Source organism: Halictus rubicundus, chromosome 1, assembly GCF_050948215.1.
Source record: "Halictus rubicundus isolate RS-2024b chromosome 1, iyHalRubi1_principal, whole genome shotgun sequence".
Lineage (NCBI taxonomy): Eukaryota > Metazoa > Arthropoda > Insecta > Hymenoptera > Halictidae > Halictus > Halictus rubicundus.
This window is the reverse complement of record NC_135149.1, coordinates 18,737,259-18,764,818: the sequence shown is the minus strand read 5'-3', so window position 1 is coordinate 18,764,818 and position 27,560 is coordinate 18,737,259. Positions and strand designations below refer to the sequence as shown.

The 27,560-nt window shown below is 41.5% G+C and overlaps 2 protein-coding genes across 2 annotated transcripts in view; both read left to right on the top strand.

The window, feature by feature from the left end:
- Mdy (diacylglycerol O-acyltransferase) overlaps positions 1-12,787 on the top strand; it is a 198,487-nt gene extending 185,700 nt beyond the window's left edge. Inside the window, exons 10-12 of the mRNA XM_076792046.1 lie at positions 2,066-2,244; positions 10,101-10,251; positions 11,465-12,787. Of these exons, the coding sequence (XP_076648161.1) occupies positions 2,066-2,244; positions 10,101-10,251; positions 11,465-11,641 (507 nt within the window). The 3' untranslated portion in view covers positions 11,642-12,787. The remainder of the gene's footprint in view (positions 1-2,065; positions 2,245-10,100; positions 10,252-11,464) is intronic.
- Positions 12,788-16,292: 3,505 nt separating this feature from the next.
- Positions 16,293-27,560, top strand: part of LOC143356383 (uncharacterized) — a 91,144-nt gene continuing 79,876 nt past the window's right edge. Inside the window, exon 1 of the mRNA XM_076792035.1 lies at positions 16,293-16,620. The gene's annotated coding sequence lies outside the window, so the exon portion shown is untranslated. The remainder of the gene's footprint in view (positions 16,621-27,560) is intronic.

Sequence of the window (27,560 nt, the reverse complement as noted above, 5' to 3'; positions counted from 1 at the left end):
CCCCACATGAGCCTGACCCGGCCAACCTTTTCGCAGCTCCGCTCATTGGACGATATCTAAGTACCTACCAACATGACGGCGCCGTTACCGGTCAAAAACACTGAAAATCGCACATCTTTACACACGCCTAACTTTTGTACTACTGATCTCCTAGTATTGAATCTGGGATTTTCGGTATTTTCACGCAGAAATGTGCCCGATAACATTTGAAAAAGTTAAAGATTTCTGGTTTCCTGAAGTAAAGTTTAGCCCAAATAAGCATTGCTAGAATTTTTATTCGTATTAACGCGTTTCATACTAACATTTATTTGGATTGCAACTTTCAGAATTATTCCATTTTATTAACCGCTCCTGCAAAATATGGAAACGATATTGTCACAGACAAATTATAAAAATATCAATCTAACAGATCTCAGTGTCGAATAATAATGTGACGCTGATAGAGTTCGTGTTACAATAAAATTGACCATTACAACAAGAATAATACGTGTAACAACTGATTCATTAGTTTCAACTGTTTCTAATTTATTTATGTTTCCAAGACACCGTAATCTCTTCAGAATACCTTCAATTTTTACTGAAAGGTCGCCAAACGCTTCTGAAAGGAGCGCAACCATTAATCTGGTTCTAATTGCGTAAATTTACAGATGCGCCTGCCCGGTACAGAATATTTTACAAATTACAAGGCTTTGTTCGAAACGAGCGTGAATATTCTTCATGACACACAACGTGCTTGCCATTTCATCTCGAGGACGAATAAGAGCTGGTTTTACTTTACAATTTGCGTCATCGCGTAATATCGATACTGCTTCTGTCTCTGCGACTACCGGCTGAAGTGTCCGATGACACACGGAACAACGGGGAGTCTATTTCATTATTACTCCATCGTTCCCAGCATTTCGTTCCCATTTTATACATTATACAATACCAGAGGGCTTTGATGTTCCTGCTGGCACCTTTCATCCTCCATCATATTTCCTTTCTTCTTGCCGTTCCTTCCTCCGCCATGGTACCAACTCTCCCCCCCACCCCACCTCTTTCTCGTCACTCGCCCCGAACAGTATGCTAACAGAGGTTAAGAATTATGCGAAATTGCGCGGCTGCCTCGGGGCGAACCGGCAATGGAACAGCGAAAGAGAGAGAGAGAGAGAGAGAGAGAGAGAGAGAGAGAGATGGAGACGCGAATTCGCGTCGGTTTAACGAGCCCCCCCCCCCTCTCCCCGAATGAAGGATGCGAGACAAAATGAAAGTAAAATATTAATAGCCATAGCCGTGAGGGTTGTGCTACCTGGCCGGTGTCCGTTATGCTACCCCGCGTGATCCAACATTGATCGACAGCGGCCCCCGTAAAAAACCATTCGCGAACTGTAATAAGAATGAAAGAGAAAAGTTCATTAAGAGGCGCGCGAGCGGCTGGTTATACTCGTGAAAGAAACGATCCGACGTCCTGCGAAATTAGATTGTTATCTATGATCCCCGGCTCCGAATACCCGGAAGTTAAATGGTCAGACTTTGACAGTCCATTCTTCCATGAAGAATTGGGAAAAATGATCCAATTAACGGGTTTCTGCTGCGCTATATAATGGGAACTGAAAATCTGTCCAACAAAACAACGAAAACCAATTGAATGATGCGAAAGTATCGACAAGTAAATGCGATGTTAAATGTAAATTAAGTAGAACACTTAAATAAAGTCTAAAATGGAAAATATTTTGAAAAGTTGTCACTGAGCTTTTCGTGCATTTACATCTTCTCGCTCGATCTCTATGGATTGCAACGAATTTTGAAACGGGATCCGGGTGAAACATTTATGATCAGAAACGGAAAGAAGCATTATAATATCATGAAATAATTTAATGAAATAATTCCATATTTCTGCTCGTGAATAATATATAGATTCCTCTATATTTCAAGACCCTCGGATCAAAGGTGTCCCGCGCTTTAATAGAATTGGCTTCGGCAAACCTGCACGACGATGTCGAGGCTCGCGTGACATTAATTTTAATTGATTAACAGGATTGAATTGATGTTTTAACGTCGCGATTTTCCTCCCCCGGCGTTACAGATACCGAACCACCTGGTCTGGCTGTGCTTCTTCTACTTGACATTCCATTCGTTCCTTAATCTGCTCGGCGAGCTGCTGCATTTCGCCGATCGAAATTTCTACTGCGACTGGTGGAACGCAAATAACATCGACACTTTCTGGAGGACGTGGAACATGCCGGTGCATCGATGGGCCGTGCGGTAAGCTCGACCATTATTATCATCATTAATAACCGGCTTTATTAATCGTATCCACTGTGCAACATGAACTATTAAACAGACTGCGAATGCTGTGCATTTATTTTGAACGTGTTTGCTCTCGAACCAGTGCTCACGTAAATTCCGATAAAATTGAACTCTTTTTTTACGATTGTTATTTTATTCGAACCTCCACGAATCGCGGCTCGCATGTAAATTCTTTCGTTTAATGCAGAACGGGTCCGTTTTTATTTTTATTCCCCGGGCATATTCAAAGTTCTTTCAGAACTGGTATCGTTTAGTTAATTTTTGTTTCTCAACTGACATTTTAATGACCAAAGAGTAGCAGGAGTTCTTTGAAAATTCGTTTCATTCGACGCTGTGGCAGAGAGATTTTTCTTTATCGTCATATTTACGAAAATTTTTAATTTTCATACAATGTTCCATTTAATATACTTTGGTACTCCCATTTTCTTGCAGCTGGCAGTCCTTTGTGTTGTTATATTATTGTTACCGTTGTTCTACGTATAATGAATTAATTGAGCATTAATTAATAAATTGTCGTGTTCAAGGCTATATTAAAACAACTTAGTACAACTGTCACGTTTGCAGTGTACCTAAAAACACAAGTGATTATATCAGATTTTAGCATAAGTTCATTCTGTCGCAATTATAAACATGATCATATTTTAATAATTTAGTTGTGACTCGCTGCGAATGCAAATGTTTGTGATTCAATAATAACTACTTACAGTCAGCGAATTCATAATTGATTGATTGTAATTTTCTACTGTGTTACTAAATGAAAAGAAGATATCGATGGCAACTAGACTGCTGATTTTATGCATTTATAGCAAAACTGAATTGATAAAATACAAAATTGCCAAGACATTAGACGAATTTAAGGCCACTATTGTGCTATTTGCGGCTAGTTCAGATTATTAGGAGAAAAACTAGGTTTCTATTTAATTTCTGTTTCTCACAGTTGACTAAAATTTCAACTATGCATGAAACTCTACAGTCTATGGATAACCGAATGATTTTATGCTGCTGTTCCATATTTCTACGTCTTGCTGTAGCTTTATTGCCAACTACCGACTGTCAAGAAATTGACACAGCTCACAATTAACATTCGACATCTCAAACACATGACTCGTTCCATAACAACCAGAATGCAAGCCACAGAACGTTATAGATCCCGTTGTTTAACACCCGATCGATGCACCTGAGCTAAAAGCCTGAAGAATCCGGCGATCTTAATTACGGCGAACTTTGCTATTTGCATAGACAAATTATTCCGGCAAAGTTTGATAGGCCGACTGTCCCTGGCAGGTGTGTATTTCGATCCCGTCGATCACCGGCGACAAAACCGGAAGCGGTTGGTCCGGTGAGGGCGGAATTTAAAATCGGAATAAATATCCTCCTGTGGATCCATCGGAATCGACCGAGGGGATTAATTAAAGGCGGTGTCGAGGGCCGGCTGTTCATAAACGCGTGCGCGAATTAATTTCCCCGAAATAAACGGCGGAACAGAAGATCTTCGTGGACCAGGCGGCGGTTCCGTTTCGCTGCGGAATAGTTTTCAAACACGAGCCGCCCGACCCGACACCCTTTCCAGTTACACGGACATTAAAAGTAGTACTTAGAGTGGCAGCAGTCCTATGTACATATATATATACATGTATAGTTTTAAATATATACAGGGTGTTCGCGATCAGTTGTACAAGCGATTTTTTCGTAAATGGTAAACATTAGAAAAAAACCGAAGAAGAGATAGTGGTAGTATATTTTACTAGCAATATGACAGCGTATCTCAATTTTTTGTATTTTTAATATTTTTCTAGAAACAAAAGTGACCATCTTTTTATATGGAATGCTACATATTTGTTTACATCAAATGAAAACGGACATTGAGACAAATTCACCCATGTAGTATACTATGGTCTTCAGGGTCATACAAGGGCAGAAATAAAAGAAATAGATTTAACATTTCGTAATATTGTATTTACTAGTATCTTGTAGTGATAAGACTACATCACGTGTTCATTGTGACTTCCATTAACAAGAATGCATTTCCGAGTTCTGCTGATTACATTCCTGGTAGTTTCTGCCAATGTTGCACTAGATATGGATGCACAGGCTTTTTTTATCTTAGTTTTCATGTTGTCCAAATTTCTCGGTGGTGTAGTGTAAACAATATCTTTAATATGTCCCCACAAAAGAATCTAGTGGCGACAAATCGGAGGATCTTGCTCTTGGGGATAAGTCCGTATGTTTCTCTCCAATTATCTTCTCTCCAAAATGGTTTACCGCTCTACAATTATGAGGAGGAGCCCCGTCTTGTTGGAAGTACATGTATCGTACAAGAAACAATGGCAGTGATTACCAGTAATTTTCAAATTCACAATTTACAAATTGGAAATACTTATTTCCATTTAGAATTTCAGTGTAAAAATATGGACCTGGTAAAATGTTATCAATACATCACCGGGAAATTTCGACGACTTGAAAACTAATAAAAGAAGCCTGTGCATTCATATCTAGTGCACCATTGTCAGAAACTACCAGGAATGTAGTCAGTAGAACTCAGAAATGCATTCTTGTTGAGATGTAGTCTTATCACTACAATGTACTAGTAAATCCAATACTACGATATGTTAAATCTATTTATTTTATTTCTGACCTTGCATAACCCTGAAGACCATAGTATACTACATGGTTGAACTCGTCTCAATGTCCGTTTTCATTTGATGTAAACAAATATTTAGCATTCCATTTTAAAAAATGAAGGTCACCTTTGTTTCTAGAAAAATATTAAAAATACAAAAAGTTGAGCTATCATATTGCTAGTAAAATATACTACCACTATCTCCTCTTCGGGTTTTTTTTTCTAATGTTTACCATTTATGAAAAAAACGCTGGTACAAATTATCGCGAACACCCTGTATATATATGCGTGTAGAGAAGAGATTGAGAGGGAGGGAGAGAGAGGGGGGTGGAGAGGGGAGAAGGGGTAGAAGCTAAAACAATTAGCCGCGCAGCAGTTTCCGCAGGGTTAAAAGGGGCGGCGGTCGAGGGGCAAGAGCTGGTGGCGGGGAAAGTCTCTGATTCACGGAAATTTCTCTTCCTTTTCGGAGGGCAGACAGGAGCCGGGTTCTCGCGAAAAATGTAATTAAATCTCCTTAAAGCGGGGCACACTCGTTAACGAAGTTTAGCCGCTTAGGCGGAAAGAAGCTCGATCAAAAGTACGACCTCGCGGCTGGATACCAACTTCCACCTCTTCTACCCTCCCTCTCTCTCTTTCCTTCTCTCCCTTTTCTTCCCTTCAGGTTTTTCTATTTCGTCCGTTTTTTTACATTTCACCGCACACCTCCTTCCTGTCTTCATTCGTTCATTGACGCCGGATCCCGCGCCCATTCAACGCGGCCAGAGATTCTTTCCGTACTTTCGCGCTCCCGCGCTTCAATCCGTGATCCGAACGTCTGAGAATGACTTACGAATTTGTTTGAAAGGGGAACAGTTGTGCCGAGCGACGGGGATGCTCCAGGCATTGAACCGGCTGTCTGCGAGGATCCTCCAGAGATCCACATTCTACAGATTTTTGACAAAATTTCGCCCCGAGAGCCTTTTCCGCTGTAAATTTTCAGCTAAGCCGCCGGTTTTAAAAGTCCTTTGAGCTCTCTAAGCGCTTTGAGAGCTCTTAAATTGGTGTTACTGTCCATACAAGGCTCGCTACTTCTACATAATGGCTTTGCAAATATGATTTGTTATTTCTGGGACAAATTCTGGCGGAGTCTTTTCGGAAATAATTCATTTGAATGGTCAGAGTGTCGTGTATATTGACTTGTTCTACTTGGAATGCGTTTATTGATGTCGATAGATTTATAAGTAGAATTTATTCTCTGGGATATGTACTGCTACATATTTCTTGGGAGTGATTTATTTATATGTTAAGTAGTAGTGGTTGGTTTAAGTAGTAGTAGTAGTTATGTTATGTGTCATATATCTTGATTCTTTCTACTTGGAATCATTTTTAGTAAATATTCCTGTAGCTGTTTTTAAGAAACAATTCATTTAGATGCTCGATGTTTCATATATCATTGACTTGTTCTACTTGGAATCGTGTTTATGGATGTTAACAGACTTACAAGTACAATGTAGTGATTTTGAAAATATTCCTGTGGAGATTTTTATTAATCAATGAATTTATATGTTCAAAGTATCACGTATCGTTGACACTGTATCTGGTCTATTGTTTTTAGAAGATATATCTACGAAAATTAAAACAATTAATTGAGCTGCATAGCTTTGCATGATTAGGTGGAAATTTTTGTAGAAATCGAAAATTCAGAACTGCTTACTTAACCTCACAAAAATTCACTTAATTTCAATTCCTTGGAGTCGACTGATCAAGATTCATTACAAGCCCCCAGACAATGGGTGTATACTAGACGAGTACTAGACCCTACAGATGTAACACAAACAATATTTTCCATGGTACTTTGCTAAAGCTGAAGCTGTTCTTAACACAATATCGCAACTGTTAACAACGTACCATTATTCCTCAGAATTTCAAATCACTTCGAATTTTTTGCACCTACTCTACCGTGTATTAAGCTATGAACATTAACAACAAAGATTGCGTTCACTCGCCATAAAATCGCAATATTACAAAAAGTATATCAACGATCGCGAAAGCACGAGGGAATCATAATAAAATGTAGTGTCGAGTCAGGGGGCGTCGCGGAGCGCCACAAAAGGATTCAAATGAAATTCCAAGGCAGAGTGCCCGATATTCGCCGATCCAGCTGGAAAATCTCCCGAGCATCTCCAAAGATAAGCGCAAGCTTGTTGCCGGTCGGTTTTTGCTGCCATGCGTCATCCGCTGTCATCGTTACATTGGATTATGCATACCCGCTGAATACAATCGCCGAACTTCCGTCGAACTTTCCGTGGAGAGTTTTTCCGGTGCCGCGGGGGGCGGGGGGGGGGGGGGGTTCTCTGGCAGGTGCGCGTGCCGGTAACAACACCCCACCCTCTCACGCTCAGTATAGCTCGGTACGAGGTTAGTTTTTCTGCGATAGGGAACTTTTTAAATCCCCGAAAAAAAGGAACTACTCGCGGAAAGTTGTTATTGCGCCATTGGCGACGGGGTGCTCCAGTGTGTGCTGGGGGAGAGAGAGAGAGAGAGAGAGAGAGAGAGAGAGAGAGAGAGAAAGAGAGAGGTGCGTGGGGTGGGTGGTTTCGATACCGTAGGAGCCATAATTCACCGTCAGGCGGCAAGAAATATCGGTCCGGTGAGTGTAGGGGAACGCGTCAAAACAGGGAAGAAGGATCCCCGATTAGGTGCGCGTACCGGCCTTGTTCGAATCAGTTGGGTCCGCCCCCGTCCCCCGAGGGGGGAGAGAGACGCGGCGGGCTCTCATCAACTCGCAATTAACCAGATTCCGAATAATTAACCCGGCAAAAACAGTAATCGGCTTTGCCGCGGGCAACGGCGACGCGTCGCGACGCGGCGGCCTTGCTAGCGTTCTCGTCTCGAATTTCACCGCTTCCTCTCCTGTTCCGCCCCCGCTTCCGGCTGCACCTGCGCCCTCTCCTCTAGGCCTGCCGTCCCCCTTTTTTTCCCCTCTCTCTATCCGCCGTCTCGCCCGAGATATGCAGCCTGCAATTGCAAGCTGCAACTGGCACACAGCCATGCGACCGCGCGCCGCTCTAGGATGAGCGGGTTGAGGTGAAAATGGAAAAGCTGCACAGACGACGACGACGACAACGACGACGACGCAGACGGCGGAGACGACGATGACGGGGACATAGACGATGCAGGCGACGGAAGCGACGGGGAGGCAGCGGGGCTGTCGACGAAGACGACGTCTTTTCAGGATTGTAATGGGAAAAGCCGATACGCATCGCGGTGCGCGCACTTAAAGCTGTTTATTCCCCGCGGCACTTATAATGCCTATATAACTGGAAGATATTCTGACGCGTCTATTCCGCGAGGCAGGATCCCCGGGAACGTTGGAAATGAAACAGAAAGGATCTATTTCGCGGCCGATCTCTATGGCCGCTTCCTAACAGACGCCGCTGCGAGCTATCGCTTTTTCCCGGTTCCACACCGCCGCGCACCGTGTTACAGTTTACCTCGCGATTCGCTTGTCTGATCAATCTTTTGCTCCTGGTAGCTCAAGCATCCATATTTACCTGTTCTGTGGCATTCAGGTGCATCTTTGCCCATACCAAAGAGTAGGTATAACAAGAGGCGCAATCCGGTCCGGTACCTTTGAAGTCGATCTGTGCCTTGTCCCATTAAATTGTCTATAGTATAGGCAAGCAGGAATTTAAATCTACTTGTGATATATTTATGTCAATTTATCATGCAATATTTATCAATATTGGTTTCCGAAGTATTTACTTTAATTTTATAAGATTTGAAAGTGGAAGAAGAAGAAATATAATAAACGTGATAACTGTAGAAAATATATTTTTACTACTCCATTAAAATAATCAATAATAATCTAAATATATTACATGTATTATAAAATATTTATATCGCACTTCAACGAACATTGCAGAACTCTCTCGAAAAGTAGTTTCCTTGTCGGAGTGTCGCCTCTCATTATACTACTCTTTGCCGATATCCTTCATTTGTAAAATAAACGGAAAGAAATCCGGGAAATTTCGCTTATTAACTGTCTTGTCTGATTCGTTGCTGACTTATTCTACTGATTGTAATAACGTTTGACATGGAACGACTAGAAGCACTAAAGCAGCCAGAAGGGTTTTAATTCGAAATAAATTCAAAGGTGAGAGGATTCCCTTCTGATTCACTACTGGCTTATTATACTCATTCCAATGACGTTTGAAATAAGAGGATTAAAAGTCCCCAATAAGGCTGGAGGTTTAAAATTCAAAATGAATTGATAAATAACTGTGAGGGTTGCCTCATTACCTGGCTTGTCTCATTCGTTGATCTTATTCCAAGAACGCTTGGTATAGGAGGATTAAAAGATCTGAATTGAGATAGAAGTTTTCAAATTAAACAGAAATTAAAAAATATTTGAGAAGATTCCATTGCTAGTTGCCGTTGCCAGATTCATTGCTGACATGTTCTACTTATTCGAATAACGTTTGATATTGATGGATTAAAAGGTCTAAATGCAACAGAAAATTCTTAATCCAATTGAAAAATGTTTGACAAATTTCTCTGATTAACCGATATGGTTTTGAATGATAAATCTATGGGAAATGTTTCTTCATCTTCAAGGCCGATTTCTAATCAGCCTGCGAATTCCGCGCGTTGATAGTGGATACAAAAGAACGAAGAGATCTCCGGAACGGCGGGGAATTCTTAGGCGGCGACTATATACACCTTTAAATTTCCTTCCCTGGCCCTTCCATTTCGGTTCTTTACGCAAGTTTTTTTTTTGTTCACTCGCCGCCGTTTCCTTTTCTTTTTTTCGAATGCGACGCCACTCTGATAACCAGCCGCCTAACGATCTTTTGCTGGCTCTCGCTTTCCACCGCCGCCGTTGCCGTAGCAAGCCGACAACCCATAGTGTCGCTATTCCGGGAAACTTCCACGGCTATTGCTTTAATTTTTCGAGGCGATTCTCCTACCGTTGATCCTTAAACGCGACGCTATTCTTATCTGTACCCTGCCCCCAAGTTGGCCGGGATCATGTGCTCCTTTGTGGTACAACGCTGTAATGGGACTCTGCATGGGTAATAGTCCCGTGGATATCCTTAGAAACCACGTTCCCGACTAACGAGATCCTTGGAACTTTTTATTTACATCGTCAATTGTACGCGGATCGATGGAGGCGTGGTTTTAATTACCTCGACTTGATCTTACGTTGCAGGCATCTGTATATCCCGATCATCGAGATGGGTTATGGGAGAAGCACAGCCTCGGTCACGGTGTTCTTCATCAGCGCATTTTTCCATGAGTACCTGGTCAGCGTGCCTCTCAAGACCTTCAAGACTTGGGCGTTCATGGGCATGATGGGACAGGTAAAATCATTTTTCTTCTCACTCCATTCCATTCGAGCTACTTAACTTCTTTTGTCTTCTATGATATTTTCGTTATTAAGTGAACAAGACTGAATTACATCTAAATTATAAATTGAAATATAATGAGTGGACTGTGGATTTTATGGATTTATGACAAAAATGAGTGGGTATAATATAATCATGACACAGTAGCAAAATAAAAGGAATTTAAGGCTATCAAGATATTGCCACAAACTTATTGAAATTATTAATACTCCGTATGCTATGCCGGAGTCACTCGTGACCCGTCGCGGTAGTGGCGGGAATAAGTTCGAGCGCGACCGTCAATATGTTTTATTCCGATATTAGTCGACGCTGTTTATTTAAAAATAAGAAAATTGCTATCCCTCCTTTCTCTTCTGAAATTGTTCGCTCGACACCGCTTAGTGCCAGAACGAGAGGGTATGATCATATTCTATCCTTTTCCATCGAAATATGTCGCTGCTCGGCCGACTACTTTATAATTTGCCGCTACATTCGAAATACGACGAAAGACGGTCCCGAGCCATCGTTTTATATCGGAATAAAACTGTATTAGTGAATTATCGGTGCGAGTCAGAAATGACTTCGGCATAGGCCTAGAACTCGCAGGAGAGTCCGAGGGTTAAAGAAAGAAATACATTTTTATCTTGCATAAAAATCCACAGTCTATTAACGAGCAATTTTATCTCACATATTAGAACTTTTTGTCTAAATGGAACAATTAATGATCTACCTTTAGATATGATTCAATGTCTGACCACAACAGTGTCTCTCTCCTGGCCCCGTCAATTCGAAGATAGTCGACAAACCGACAAAATAATTACTCCAATTTTTATCTAAACATATTATTCATAATTTCGTTTGTAGCGAACTTTCTTTTTGCCAGCCAGTCCCGTAAACATTATAGCGCCGCAGCGAGGCGACTGAACATTTAATTCAATCTGCATTAACACTAGCAGCCACTTGAAACATTCATTAATTATCTCGCAAGTGAGGCTTCACTAACTCCGCCATGATAATCTACTTCATGACACAATTGGCCAACCCTGGTCCTCTAATCGTTCATCGCCGAGCCCCTCCACGACTCTATCGGGCAATTAGAGAGATACTGTCGTTTGAAAAATGTACTCGACATGAATAATTAATCGGGCGGGCGTGTCATCATGTGGAAATTTTCGAATCGATTTTCCAGATACCGTTATCGATTCTCAGTAAGAAGGTGGAGCAGCAGTGGGGAGCCAGATGCGGGAATATCGTGGTATGGGCGAGTCTCATTATCGGACAGCCACTTTGCATAATGATGTATTACCACGATTACGTGATAACTCACTTCGGCGAGATACTGGTCGAGGATTATTCGGTGGTGTAGGCTGCTACTGAACACGATTAAGCGGGAAACGATCGGAGAGTGGACAAGAGCGAGAGAGAGTGAGAGAGAGAGAGAGTGAGAGAAAATTCTTTTCGAAACACACGGGCCACTTGTTCGTCGACGATATTTCGATCGCTGCGTTCTGCTTGGCGAATTATTTTTTTCCAACGAGTTGAGCGAAAAGCGGACATCGCGCGCAATGTGCCTTAAGGATTAAGTCCATTCAACGAACACTGTGAAAAGTATCAGCGCATGGAACGGTTCTGCTCTTTTGTTCAGCGGTTGACGCGGTGCTACACGATGATTAAATATTCGCGCGTTAGTTGTAAGACTGGGGCAAAGGCGGTTCCGCGGGCGGTTCTTTCGTTTTCCACGCGATTTCCTCCGGCCGCGGCTCAACTTTTTCATACTTTCATAGAGATTATACTTTAAGTCGCTGCGACGCGACGTCGATGTTACATACCGAATTCGAGCTTACGAGTTCGTTCGCCTCGAGAGAAAACGGAAATTCGTACAGGATTCTCCACGACGTGGGATACAGGGACCAGGCGGCGGGCACGACGATCGGAGGCGTTCAACCAGGGGAAGAGTTGTTGCGCTAATCCGGGGCAGACTGCGCGCCCGCGATACGTACGCGCCGGCTGTTGCAGGCTGTCGCGGGGCGCATTAAGGAATTTTATAATTCGGAAACTGGGCTCGATCGCGGGCGCTCGTAAATCGTCGGGCTCGCGCGGACACGGATATTGTGCGTGCGTTAAGACAATAATTCACCGTCTTCCTTTTTTCCTATCAACCCCCCCCCCCCCCCGCGTTTGCCTTCTCCTCCGACGAAGAAGCGCATTCGGAATATTAGCTGTAATAAATTTATCCGGGAATGGAGTCCGGAGCGTTTCGCGTTCGGTAAATATTTTAGCGAAGCGCCGACGATGCACGCGTGTCCAGAAACCGCTCCGCCGTTCACGACGGGCCGATCGTCGACGCTGAAGATTTAACGAACTGCACGCTGTTCGCTGTTTGCCGCTGCTGCTGCCACCGGTTTCCGTGGCGTGGACAACCACCATTTTCGTGGATTTCTTCAACCTGTCCGACGTCATTATGTACCGCGCACAAGCCGCGCCAGTTTTCGAATAAATGAGATGTTTGTTACCAGCCTCGTTACACTTCATTTCAGTCCTGACAGCTCGTGGGAGATTCCTTTGGATACCTGCGGGGATGAAAACGGAGGGGTGAGTCCCAGGTTTCTACAAGTGTCGACGATACCGACTTTTTTTTCAAGGGCTGACAGGAACATTACTCCTGCTCTCTCGATCACGGAGATCCATCCCCCTTTCATCCCCTCAGGCTATTAGTTAACCCTTTTTTAGCTTCGTGGGATACTGAAAAGTGTCACACTCTCGAAGTTTATTCATGTGTAGTGTGGCGTTTTTCTGTCGATAAATTGTCGGGTTAATAATAGTATTTCTTATGTCAAAATGCTTGATAACAATTGCATTCTAAAATCGGACAGTTCATATGCAACAACCTTCATAACACCAATTATTTAAATTGCACGAAACAGTAGGACAATATATAACTCGTCAAATAGTAAATAATATGGACCAATAACTCAACAGTAACAGTTATAAAATAAGCCTAAAATGCCGCACCGCGTTACACCCGAATTCCAAGTAGAACAACCCATCACTGGTCAGACGTCCGATCGAACCACTACACGTTCAGCTCCAATACACGCCGAAAACCAAACCATTACCGTCTCCTCCCTCAAAAAGCCACAAAGGGGCCCGCTTCGAATTCAGATTGCGTCGGCGCATTGACAGAGAGAAAACAGCGAATTATGAATCAGCGGAATCGTGGAAAATAAAGGAATAAATTTCCAGGTAAACGGAAAGAAAATTCCGTGATCGTTGTTCGGTCGATTGTTCCCGAAGAATTCTCCTCTTCCGGGTAATGTTGCAGGGATTCCGGGACGAATTGAATTCTTCTTGCGTTCCGAGAACAGTTGCTCAAAGGTGTGTTCCCTGTTTGTGGAGGGTTGAGACGCAAGACGCAGCTCGCCGTCACGCAGCTGGAAGGCATATAACAGTGCGTACGCGTCGACCTGACGTAGACATATGTCGTGCTGTCGGTGGTGGAGTCCCAGCATCATTAATTTATCCATCGCCGGGGTTGCTCGAGGGCAAACGGTTCGTGACATTCAGACTCATCAGACAGCGGGGGAGGAAAGCCCAAGGGTCACGGCTCGAGAGAAGAAAAAAAAACACATTCCTCTCTCCCAGCAGCGTCTTGAACCGCGTTCCCTCTTCCTCTCTCGTTCCTTGTTTCGAACACGGGTCTGGAAGAATGAGGCTCTGGCTCGTTCTCGTCATTCTTTCTCCCTGTATCTCCTTCGTCCCGTCCGTCGTCTCCCTTTTATTTCGTTCCGTTACCGGAGCCAAAAGAAATTTCAGAGAGCGAGGAGCCAGTATCGTTTAAAAAGATGACGCGGCTGTTACGAGACACCGAGTGCTCCACTGACCCTCTTGACCCCCTTTCCCTCTATGAGCATGAGTTCCGCGAGACTTTCACGGAAGGTGTTCCGGTGACAGATCTCTCGGAAGCTTCTGAAACCAGCCCGCGTCGTTTCCGGTGGCTCATTTTCTGAAAATAGACTTTGGCGAAGCGCGCTCTCTCACCCTCCTTAGAACGGCTGCTAATCATGGCACAGATATCCTCGCTGTACTTCAGGATAATTGTCCATGGCTGATCAAATTTACTGTTTGCGAGCTCCAGGTAAGTGTCCTCTTTCGAATTTTAATAACTGTGGGATTTTTGCTACCACAAACGATGGATTCTCCCGATTTCGAGGTTCCTTGTTAGACATTTTATGATAAAGACGAATTATACATGCAGCATTATTGTCGCTGTTAATCAATCAATATGATGAATGACGAATTACGCATTCTTTAACAGTATGACCCACAAACGACAAACATTTCCAATGTTCTACATGATATTAATTAGTTACGAATTATAAATTGAGTCCAATTAAGCACCTTAAAATGAGAAACGTTACATTACTATTCGTGTTATTAATTAAGCATGAACTGTAAATTCGATCCACCTACCTTCGAAACGAGAGTAATTTCAGTATCAATACTAATTAATTGACTGCAGATTTTTATGCAGAATTCATAACTTCTACAATTCTTTAACTTTAAATAAAACAGGAGCTGAATGAAATAGCCATTCTTTCATTGATAATTTCAACAGGATGGAAATAATTCCTTGATTTTCTTAAAGCTTTTTAATCCTTCTACTGTATTAAATTTCCTCTGCTCACCTTTATCATAAATTCATAAAATTCGCAGTCTGCTAATTAACCATAAATTAGAAAAGTCCACAACTACCCTCCCCAACCCTGCAAGAGGTTACAGTGTTCCAGTATTATTGATGCTTCAGAAAATCGATTTTTTTCCATTGTTGATTTCGAACGCTCGATTCCCTGTGAATATTTTTAACAGAGTTTAATGTAAATATTCACATAACTCCGCAAGATATAGGATCGGGTCTAACACAAGTCATAAGCTTTAAGAGCCATCGTTTCAAACTTTCAAGTCGTTTATTTCGAAACTACATCTTTAACAACGGTGTAGATCATAACTCTCGAACGGATGAATATATTTACTTAAAATTTTTCCTGGAGCATTGCAAAATGATTTAGAAATTATTAACAGTTATTTTGCCCGACAAATACGTGTCAATATATGCTTTGAAAAATTATGCAAGATTTAGCTGGCCCTACCAGCCAGTTAATTTTTAACCATTTTTTTTTATGGCACAATGAATATCTCTATCTTCGACACATGGTCCTCGAACAGTCCAAAAAAGAAAAACTCGAAAATTCTTTTTTAAATCTTGCACATTCATTAACTGTGTGTACTGACGAAACATACAAAGCATAGAGATTGAACAATTTCGCGATGTACACTGTCGGCACATCAACTTTGAACGCTTATATGCCGACAACAGTTTATGCAAAAACAAAAGTATTCTAGTGTTTCGTAAACGTCTCGGTACCATCATCAGTTTTTCAAGCTTACTGCAATATCAAACAAATACGATCACCATGTACCCTCGTCGTCATCCTACGACTATCGTCTGAAACATTTTTTCGTATCACCGATAATTTTCGAGTAATGCTATTTTGAGAACGGGCTATTCCACGCACTCTATAGCGCTGCGCACTATCGGGTATCGCGGATACGCGAGCGGTGGGAACAGTTTCGGACTCGTTCGGCGAAGCAGTTCAATTTCCGCGCACGAGGTGTCGAAGCACACTCGAAGAACGCATCGGCTGGTCTTTTGAACGCTTATTCCAGAACGCTTGCGTTATCCTGTAAGGCGGGTAGAGCGGCGCGGTGACGGCGCGGCGTGGCGTGGCGTGGCGGAGGATCGTCTGCCAGGTTTGGGAAAGGGGTTGCGAGGTTCGCGGTACGGCGCAGAGGGTCAAAACGAAGGGTGTGGAGTGAGAGAACGGGTCCGGGTAGAGAAGGTGGGGGGAGCGGAAACTGCCGGGGTAGGGGAGTGAGGAGGCTAGAGAGGGGGGAGGCGCGGTGCCGAGCGCAACACGATGCTATAAGGGCGGGTACGCAGCGGAGTCTCCGCAGTGAGCGTCGCGACGCCTTCGGAGACGTGTCGGGTGGAACGGCCGGTCGTCGATCGCCGGTAACACGAGGCGATTCGGTTCGATTCCTCGGCGGGTCCTCTATCTGCCCCAGCTTGTGCTTTTGTGCTCCTGTGCTTGATTTGGTTCTGGTTACCTGGGAAAAGCTTCCGGCGCGAGAAACAAGACTCGGGACGAGCGTTGCTCCTCCACGAGCAAGAGGATAGGAGAAGCTGTTATTGAATTCCGTTCTACCCGACGGAAGAGCGTTCTCAAAGGGCAACCGAGGTCTGAGGTCGAAAGAGAAGATGTTCTTCGAGTGTCATCGTGCTTGCCGGTACGTACAGGTTTAATATTCGAAGTCGCAGCCCCGATGGGCTTGTTCACGGAGAGACACACAGAGGCGGGCTTGAAATATCATCGGGTATTGTACTCGCGAGCTTTCCCGAATTTGACGAATCGGATTTCGAATCGGCGAATTTCGATCGTATTTTAGGAGCTCGGTATTCAATTATCGGTGTTTATCCCGCCGATAAACGCGATTAAGTCGGCCACAAAGAGTTTTGCTGGGGGCTAGCTGCTGGTAATTTTGTGCAGTCCGTTTTTCGGAGATTCTTGTACGTGTCTCGCTTGTCTCTTGCGGTCGACGGATCCGGTGAATGATTGAGGAGGATGTCGGTCGGACGTTCACTTGACTCGAGTCGTTTCTAAAAAATGAATGCGACCGCGTTGGGTTCGACGCAGAAAAACCGGATAAAGTGGTCGCTCGAAGTAGAATGCGACGTTCATGGTCAGACCACGCTGCTGGTTCGGATAAATCGGATCCGAGGGTTTTATTTGCTCTATTTCGCGACTAAGGGTGGAACGATAAAACGGAATCGAAGATCGGGAAACGTTCGCCTCGATTTTCTCTCTCTCTCTCTCTCTTTCTCTCCCCCCCCCCCCCTCTCTATCACGTTTTCTCTGTCGTCCTTCTTGGAAAGGCAAGGCCGTCACGTCATTCGGCTAGCGCGATAACAATGACTCGACGTTTGCTAAGGACCGAGAAGTAATTTCGCGTCGAAGAAAAATGGTGCAGCTCGGTTCCACTCTCTCTCGCGCGCGCTCTCTCCCTCTCTCTCCCTCTCTCTCACTCTCTCTCACTCTCTCACTCTCTCTCTCTCTCTTTCTCTCTCATACTCGGCCCGACCCGGCCCGGCCCGGCCCGTTCTTCATGATTCGCCGGGAGCCGAAGAGACGGAGAACAAGAGGCCGACGCACGGGAAATTGAAACGATCCTCGATAGCTCGATCGTCGAGTGATCAGCAATATCTCATACGGGAGCCAACGTGACGCGGCGTTGCGATCTTTTTGCCAGTGACGCCGGCGAAAATTATTCGCAGTCACGTGCCGATATTAGCCGCCGCAAACGCGAAACGATCATTCTTTAAGGAAAACTCGCGATTTTTCCAAGCAGGCATCATTTTCTATTGGAAATTCTATCGAGTGTTGTTCCTTCTTCCCTGATCAGTTTTACTGAGACGGTACAAATGTCAGATGCAAAGGTCATTCGAAACTTTTCGTTTTATCATTACTAGAGGCGCTACGCGCTGTTGCATTTCCCTGATAATTTTCAGTGCGAAGTTTTGAAACTGGAAATGTCGGCTGGATCACAAAATAGCTAATGGAACTTTACATTTTACGTGTACCGGAGTCATGAAAGTACTTCTGTAGGAGAGCATTAATTAGCATTCATTCGTTTGTCCACCGTATAGCTTTCGTTATCAGATTTCATGTCCTTCAGTTTATAATTACTGAAACTGATTAAATGTATTCGATTCTTTTTCAGCGTACTGCAGTAGAAGTAATCGTGAATATCAACGAATTAATATTTATAGGGGCATTGAAAATGAGTCGTATTAACACTGGAGTTACCGATCCCGTCAAAATGATGAATTTCAGATTTCTTTTCTTTTACAATTCGTGAAGTTAAAGAAATATTTTCATAAGAAATTTCTAGTATACTTCTTTACGCAAGTACATGTCGCCATAAAATCTTATGATATTTGAATAAATTAAATCCTGTTATTATTATTAAAGAAGTCTCGTTTAGGCAGTTCTAGTGGTAGATACTATGTACTTCTAATGTCGATTTTTAATCGTACAAAAGTCGTGACACATTTTAGAGAAACGGAGAATTCACTTCAACCTTTGTCACATGAAACATTCATAGTATTAAAATAGATGTGAAGTAAATTTTACTTTACCAAAATAGATTCAGGTCTTTATAGAATGTATAAGTGTTCCCCGGTGGCAGATGAAAGTATTTTTGTTGGCCAGAATTAAAACGGTTGTACGAAAATAATTTTAAGTGGCTAGTGAAAAGCGAATTTTTATATCGGTGAAAAAATGGCACGTTGATCAGAATGTGTGGTAATCGGTTTGAGGGAAGGTCAGAGGAATATGCTGGACGCGATGCGAGTGAAAAAACGATCATAGTTAGTGAATCGTAAACGAATTCTGCTCCACAACGATAACGTCGGACCCGCGCACGGCGAAGTAACTGTAGAAAAAATTAAAAGTTACGATTGGGAACTCGTACTGCATCCACTTATTCCAATCGTTCTAACATTTTTTAACGGACGGACATTCCGACGATGGTAAACGTTCAAAGTTAATATCGTGTAAATTTTACATCTATATAACGTTAACAGCTTTCCGACCGTAAAAATTGGTTCAGGAATCTGGGACAATTATAGAAAACGTTACACTGTTAAAATATGTTATTATCAATATACTGGAAGTTAAAAGTTAAATAATTCACCGAAACGAAATATGCGTTTTTTCCAACGTAAAATAATTTTCTGTCTATCGTTGAACGTTGTACGGATTTTAAAAAGTTACAGGTAAAACGTGTACGCTTTAATTTATATCATTTGCAATTTATAATTCAACTAGTTACGGTACTAATTTTTTATTTTAGCGTCTCTCGAGGCTACACTTTTGAAAGAACTAAGAACAGTGTGTACAGCAATTAGTCTTTTTTTGTAGAGTTTCTCTCTTCTCGCGAGTAATTATTTTAAGCGTTTGTTTACACCTTATTCTTCCTGCATAAAATGTTTTAATGAATGTAATTGTTGGATCTGAAACAAAGGAGAACATTTACAACATTTGAAAAGGTTTCTTACATTATTCAGTGCAGTTAACGAGAACGTTCATTCTTCAATCTATGTTTAATGATTACCAAGAACACTTTGCTTCGATCCCATCTCATTTGAACCAATGATATGTTCAATTCATTTGATGACCTGGATACGAGTATGATAAAGGTCAACGTGTATCGGTAAATTATGTATAGCTAGCTATACATATAGTAAATTGTGTTTCTTTAGACGATTGTGTGGCGGGCATTTTTAAAATTAATGTTTCATTGTCGGTTTTGTGGCTGCGAGTTTGTATATTCCCATTTGTAGAATAAAACACGAGTATGTTTTTCGCTTGTGTATTTGTGGCCGATTCGAGGACCGTTGTTCAATAATGGCAAATGTATAACAATAAATGCATTTCAGTGAAATATATATAGTCATTAACGCGCTCAAACGCAATCCAAAATTCCGCACGGTTATGTTAAATATACAATCAAACTCTGTAATTCCGTGCACGGACGAAGCTAATTGTAATTAACCAAAGTCAATTTTCAAAAATTCCGGAACAATCGCTGTTCCCGATTCGACGCGCAACAGAAATCCAATAAAAAGTTTTATCAATTTCCATTGAGCTCGGTAATTCTTTAACTGGGTACGAACAATACTTTATTAAATTTTCCGATGGAAGAAAAATTAGCATCAGGTCTGGAACAAAATTTGTCATGCTTCGCTTTCTTAGGGAATTAACTTCGAAAATTTATTGGGTTGTTCCGCTAAATGGGTCGGCGAGGCTCTGTGTCTGTTCATTGCGCACCGTTTCCACTTATGTAAGTCGAAACGCATGAATATTCAGCGGAGATTACCTGAGAAACAAAGAATGATACGAATATATTTTCCCCTGACTTTCGACGCATTTGTTCGTAAAGAATCATCGTCTCGTGCCAACAATAAGAAACGTCGCGACTGCAGTGCGGCTTTTGTGCACTCGACGCTAAAATTACTTGCTTCCGCAATTATTTAGAACACGAGGATGCTTTCCATGAAAATTGTTAACAGTAGATTGCCGGAGCGAGTCAATTTGACTCATTTACGATTTTATTGCTGTATACACTGGCTCATGAAAATATTCGAACGCCCTTTAAAACAATATAACTATTTCTAAATTGGACCGAACGACCTGACTTTCTTTTTGAGCAATTAGAAGAATTGGTTTACCAAATTACATGCAAGAAAGATTTTGAAAAAATTGCAGTTGCTATGGATTATAAGAGCAAATAAAAAAGGCACTTTCCAAAACTTTTTTATTTGAGCTTGTAATGAAAATTTAAAATATGCGTTTTGTAGATCTATGTTAGTTATACACGTGCTGAAAATTTCATCGAAATCGATTAATATACACTAAAATCGTAGTTTTTCACGAATTTTGGTCAGTTTCTGCTTAAAATCCACACATTCAAACATCTTTCGATGCATGCCATTTTTATCTGCGTCAACCGTGATCGATGAAATTTTCAGTATGTGTATAACTAACATAGATCTACAAAACGCATATTTTAAATTTTCATTACAGGCTCAAATAAAGATTTGGAAAGTGCCTTTTTATTTGCTCTTATAATTGCTAACAATTGCAATTTTTTCAAAATCGTTTTTGCACGTTATTTGGTAAACCAATTCTTCTAATTGCTCAAAAAGGATCAGGTTGTTTGGAGCAATTTAAAAATAGTTATACTGTTTTAAAGGGCGTTCGAATACTTTCGTGAGCCAGTGTATTAATTAAGTTTTTTAAAAACATATCTTGGTTTTTAATAGAATTATGAAGGTAGGTATCTAATCACTCTCATTATCATACAATACCTCCAATCTGTCAGAGGGAATCACTAACTGCCCAGACACCTTCTTTTTTATCCGGCAATTTGGTGTTAAACATGATAACGGGGATCTTCGTTAAAATTGCTATTAACCCTTAGAACTCGGATGGCGACTGTAACGCGTCACTAAAAATGGCCGTATCATTATTCAAAATATTTTTTGCACTTTAGTTTGTATTTCACAAATTGCACCATTTTCGTATGTATAACATGGAAAGAAATATATAGAAGGTAAATATTCTCGGTCGGAAGAAATGTTTCGTTTTGGAGTTAAACTAGCTTCGAGTGCACAGGGTTAAAAATTCGGAAATATGAAGCAAGCAGTCGGTATTTCCAGCATTAACAACCACGAAGAAGAAGATTGTTTCCGCATTACTTTTTGCCAGGCGAAATCTGTTTATGAAAATACGTGTTTGCACGACAAGTTCTCCGACTAAATCGCAAACAGGCGATGTTAGACGTCTCCGCGAAGAAATTAGTTAACTTAATCCTCCAATTATTTCGAGCAGAACGCAATCCGGAAGAACGAAAATCCGCTTAAACGTTAATGGAAGACATTGTTCCAAAGATTCGCGCGCGAAGGACCCGGAGACAAATCATAATCAGATTGCCAAGAAAGTACACGGACACGGTAACAAGGTCCCATAGTTAGGCAAAAAAATACGGTTAACGGAGGGGTTCGGAAACTTTCCCTTTAGCACGTTTTCCCCTTGACGTTCTCCCCCCCTCCCTCCCTCCCTCCCTCCTCCGTTTCTACCAGAGGGTCCGGAAGTCTCGCATTTTTTCCGTGGGCTCAGCGAAAACGTTCCTTGTCCGTCAAACGTCGACGGCCGGCCGTCGATTACGGTTTTCAATCCCTGATTGCCGATTCAGGATTACTCGGTGTTAATGGCGGCTCGTCGAACCCCTGGCCATTACACGATCCATTCGCGCACACACGTAACCGCGAAAACTCGCGGAAACTTTCGCCCGCGAATCAGAAATCGAGCAACCCCACACGCGGTGCCAGTCGCATCCACGATCATTTTCTAGTGGTGACGACGACGACGACGAGGATGGTGGCGACGACGACGACGACGACGACGACGACGACGTGATCGGTCGCGGGACAGCCGACAGCTACATGAATTTATTTTTCGTGGTACGTGCACGGAATCGCTAGACTTCTCCCAAAAATGCGAGCAATTTCTCCGCTAATGGCAAAACCGAAACGCACCGACCGAAATACCGTCGCGGAAATTTTTTGGCACGTTTCACGGCCGCTGCAATTTCTTTCTCCCCCGAACTATGTTCGAGAGACAATTATTTCAAAGTACATTCGAAATTTTATAATGTATTCCCCGTATTTTATTTCGCGAAATTGCTGCAGGAATGTTTAATTTTATTTTTTGGGAGACTGAACAATATGAAAAGTTATTACAGTTGTGCAATAGATTTTTTGTTTGTATTTACATTTTCTACATTGAGAGTTGCGAAACTGGGTTGTGCGGATAATATGAAAATTGTGGATTTTGCAAATATACGCAACGTTGCAATCAAGAATGATTTTTCACGGAAATTGAAAAAAAAAAACAGGAATTATTTTCTCCTGTAAATTGGTCAATAATGGTGTTAAAAACTGTTTGATAATTTTTTAACGTACTGTAGGGTAAGAGATTCGATTACTTTGGGGATACCAATTACTGTGCCTATACTAATTATACTCATTTTTAAAGCATATTGAATATTAAAAAAGAGATATTGAATTTTTTCATTAAAATCAGTTTAATATATGTGTTATATATGTCTTTTGTAATATTGATGATGCTTCAAAAACAGGTGTAATTATTATAGGCACAGTAATTGGGTCCTTTACCCCACAGTACTTTAAAACATTATGACTTTCAGACATTAAATGAAAATTATCATTTTCTTTTAGAGACTGTGTGATCAAACTTAAGACGAGGAGGAAATTGATTTCATCGACTAAAAGCTTCCTCGTACATAGCAGAGGCACAATAAAAATATTTTCTGTATAATGTACAATCTTTCCTTGTATTTTACAGATTCAGATTCTATATTATGAACGCGCGAAGAGTATATTTTACCTATCGGCTGCTGCAGATTCTTTTAAATGGTAGTATAAAGTTTTCCTCCTCCTCCATCTATAGTTAAAAGCTGTCAATAAAACGATCGCAGAATCCCATTCTTTCTATAATCACAACCATAGCCTGTTATCCCCTTTTCTCCATAATCACAATTGCAGAATAGGCTCCTCTATAATCACAATCGCTGAATACTAACCCCATCATTCTAATAGCATCTACGTTTCTCTATAATCACGTCGCTGGTCTCGATCTAAGTACCTATATAGGGAGGCAATTTGTGTTAACAATGTCCAGTTATACAATTTTAAATTTACAACAGACGAGCCGCAGAACAGCCATAAAACATTTTTAAGAACTATATAGTGTCACTACATTAGTCAAAAAATGGTTGTCCAGTTAATAATATTTGTAGCATTATGTTTGGCTAAAATGTTCACACATAACAACGAAATTCATTCGGTTAATCTGATTGGTCTTTTAATAATTACAAGTAATTAACCCATCGAATACAATTTCATTCCGTTACAAGACGACACTTTTGATTTCGAAATAAGAAAATCGCTATCCCCTTTCCTTTTCCTTCTTCATCCCAAATACGACGATAGCTGGTTCCGAATCATCGCCTTGTATGGAAACAAAACTGTAGTGAAATATCGGCGTGGGTCAGAAATGACTCCGGCATAGGCCTTAGAACTCGCAGGAGTCCAACGGTTGAAGTAAAAAGTGCTTAATCGTCAAACTTAATCGAATAAGAACCTTCCGCTTCAATCGAATACAACATCGCCTTCAAATATCAAATGACCGATAAAATTGAATAATATACGATTTTCCTATGTAAAATCGTCATAGTTCACGCCGTATGGCTCTCTCGAGCTTATGAATAAATCAAATCCGGACACACGTACGAATATATTGCACGGTAAATTTGAGGCTCGTGTTCGAATTGTTTGTGCACGTCGGACGTGGAAAATAGGTACCGCATTGTCCGGCCAAAAATGTTTGAACAAAATGGAGTTGATGAGATTAGGATTGATTGTGTTTTCGACGAGAGATTTTCGGTGCAAGTGCGTGATCGTTTCGCGATTTCCCGGTGGCGTGCGCGAATCACGTTCCCAGAAACCGTAGCCTCCTCGCGCTCTCAATATACCATTATTCAATTATTATTCAGTTCCAGCAGGAAGCCAATTAGTCAAGTTAGACGCCGCAGACTCGGAACGTATTTGACGAGCACCGGCAAAGTTTGAGAACGATCCGAAGGTCCGTGACCCCTTCCTCGAACGCCTCGCTGTTTTCCAATCCGCTTCTCAACCCTTTCCTGCCACCACCCCTCTTTTTTGCATCTCAACCCCCATTTCTACACACAGTCCACCCCCCCCCCCTTTCATGGTTCCCGCGTATAACTTTTACACACTCGCCGAATGCCCCGCATTTCTGGCTCTGGGATGTTTAGCTATTCGACGCGTACCTTCCATCGGGCGCGTGTAATTTTCTAATTGAAATCTAATGCGCACAGAGCCTTCGCGGTTCCTTTATGTCGGACGTAGCATGAGTACCGACCGCGTAACGAGAAACTTTCGATCGGAAATCAATTCTTTCTGCATTTACGCTGGAAACGCTGTGCTTTCAACAATTAATTTTTAGCTATAACAGTCCAATGCGTGCATGCTTCGAGTATTATTCTTTTTGTAGCGAGCACACGAGTTTCAGAGCATATGACTCTCCTTTTTTTCCGAGAATAATGGTGTAGTTGATGTTTCAAGGTAACTGAGACAGTCGGATTATAATTGTTATTATTTTCCGTACTCCGGAACAATGTGTTTTTATAGTACTTTTAATGTTAGTTCTTCGTTTCAGTAGGAAACCTTAAAGAAAATGGTTCGGGGAACATTTAATGGTGATTCATCTTAATGTAGGAGGAGTAATAGTCTCGGAAATAAGCTCTTGTTACACGACAATAGCTCGTGAACCATTTAATTACTGTACTGCTGATTCTTGTGAATTTGTAGTCTGTTGAATTTTTCCAAATATAGTTCAATTTAATTACTCCCGATCATTATGCAATATAAAAGTTGTTTCCATCGATCGCATGAAGCAGGCGGTGAATAGAGATCTGGTTCTTCCTTTAACATGATTAGTGTCACTAATAACAATGTAACTAGTGACTTGATACGGAAGTTCTCACCGTAAACTATAATGTAATTAATTTCAATATTAATAATTTAATATTCAGTGGCATTAGTTTCATGGCGATAATTTTTATGTAATTCCATAGCCACTGATCACCACTGTTAACGTGTTAATAATTTTAATTAGCTGAAACTAGCATACCTATTAATATTTCTAAATTGTTTCAATGTATCCATTGCTTTAAATTGCGCCTACTCGTTTTTGTCATAAATGCATAAAATCCGCTACAATATTCTATGGTTTTATAGAGTCGAATATATATATTTTTTCATAATTTATGGGCCCCAAAATTATTTTCTGAACATCCCCAGTTTGCTAATTATCGTAGTATCATATGTTGAATATCAATAGAAATAGATGCACATTTCGTTTTATTTCTGTGTATAATGCAGTTTAAATATTACCTCGATGCACTATGCTTGACGGTGGCGTTTGCATTTCCCAGCTTGTGCGCTATCGATTTGCTGATAATACAGAAGTACTAAAAAATACATCGCCATATTGTGCCTGAACATAAACAGTATCTGCTTTCAATTTAGATTCACGCATGAAAATTATTTTCTATGATAATGTATGAAATAAACAAAATTTGGTTAAGATCTAAACCTATTAAACATATTAAGAAAGAAAATAAACTCTTATTTCACTCCAGTTTGTCGTAATTCAGGTAGAAAATTTGTATTTTGCATAAATACACCCACTAACCAGTAATCTGCCGATCTTTATGCAAATAAAATTTTTTTTCATCAATTGTAAGAACTAGAAACCAAATGGAAAGGTCTTTCTTTCGTTAATAGGTTTACATAATAGATAAAAAATTATATATCGTCATTCTTAATTTCCTTTAATCTTGTCACTGTTTTAAATTTTATATATTCAATTCTACAACTTTGGTTCCCCCGTGCTTAAATAAAATTTCTATCCAATCACACGTGGGTAACAAGATACTAGATTACAAAATTCTACGTTAAAGTTATTTAACTGGGGGACAAAAATTTAATATCTTTTTGTTAATATTCATTATTCTTTAAACATAAGTATAATTAATACAGGCACAGTAATTGGCACACCCACAGTAATTGGGTCCCTTACACCCTATATTCAATGAACAAAATTGCAATCTATGAAATTGAAGAAGCTTGAAGAACAGATAATAATCTCTATGGGAAATTTTAACAGCGTCGTACAGTCAATGCTCGGTGTCGATGGTTGAGAGCTCAAATCCGTTTCCGTCGAGGAAAGAGGCAGTGATTTTTTCGTCTGGCAGGAAAGACGCGCCGAAAATACAGAGGGTCATCGTGATCGAGGGAAGAAACGGCCGAAGACGGCGGGAAATGGTGCAAAAAGGTGCAGCGAATCTCAAAGAGTTTTGTGCGGGGGAGAATTTATACATTGGGATCACCGTGAGGGTGGGTAAGAAGGGGGTCGAGACAGCGAATCAGGGACAAAGGGAGACGAGTGGAGGAGATGATTCGAAGAGGGTGAGAAATCATGTTCAACACGTGTTCCTCTTATCGCGTTCATTTTGAAACGCCGGGCGTTCCGGCTCTCCGGGCCGCTTTCGACGCGCCCGCGTAATAAAGACGAAAAGCGGTGGATACCGCTCCTCGCGAGTTTCGTCTGTAGGTAACTCGTTAATATGAATCCTCGAGGTTACGCTCTTTCCTTTCTCATTTCCTCTTTCTGTCTAAGATCGTGAATCGCCTCCGGTGCTTCGAGTAGAGGAGGAGCGGGGCGGGGCGGGGGAGGGGGCGCCCATCAACGTTAAATAGTAAAAATGCATTTCTATGGTTAAAACGTTCCCACTCGCTCGCTGCCCTTTCATCGTAATTATCCGCCGGAAATTAGGGAGTACGCGCGGATAAAAAGCACGCGCCTGCAAATCGGCGGGCCGTGCGTTGGTTTTCTTTTTTTTAAGGACAAGAGTAAACAGTGCTAATTGCAGAATTCGGTATTGTACGGCCACGTATTAATGACGTGTCCCGAGGAAATGGTTGAAACCGGTGCGGC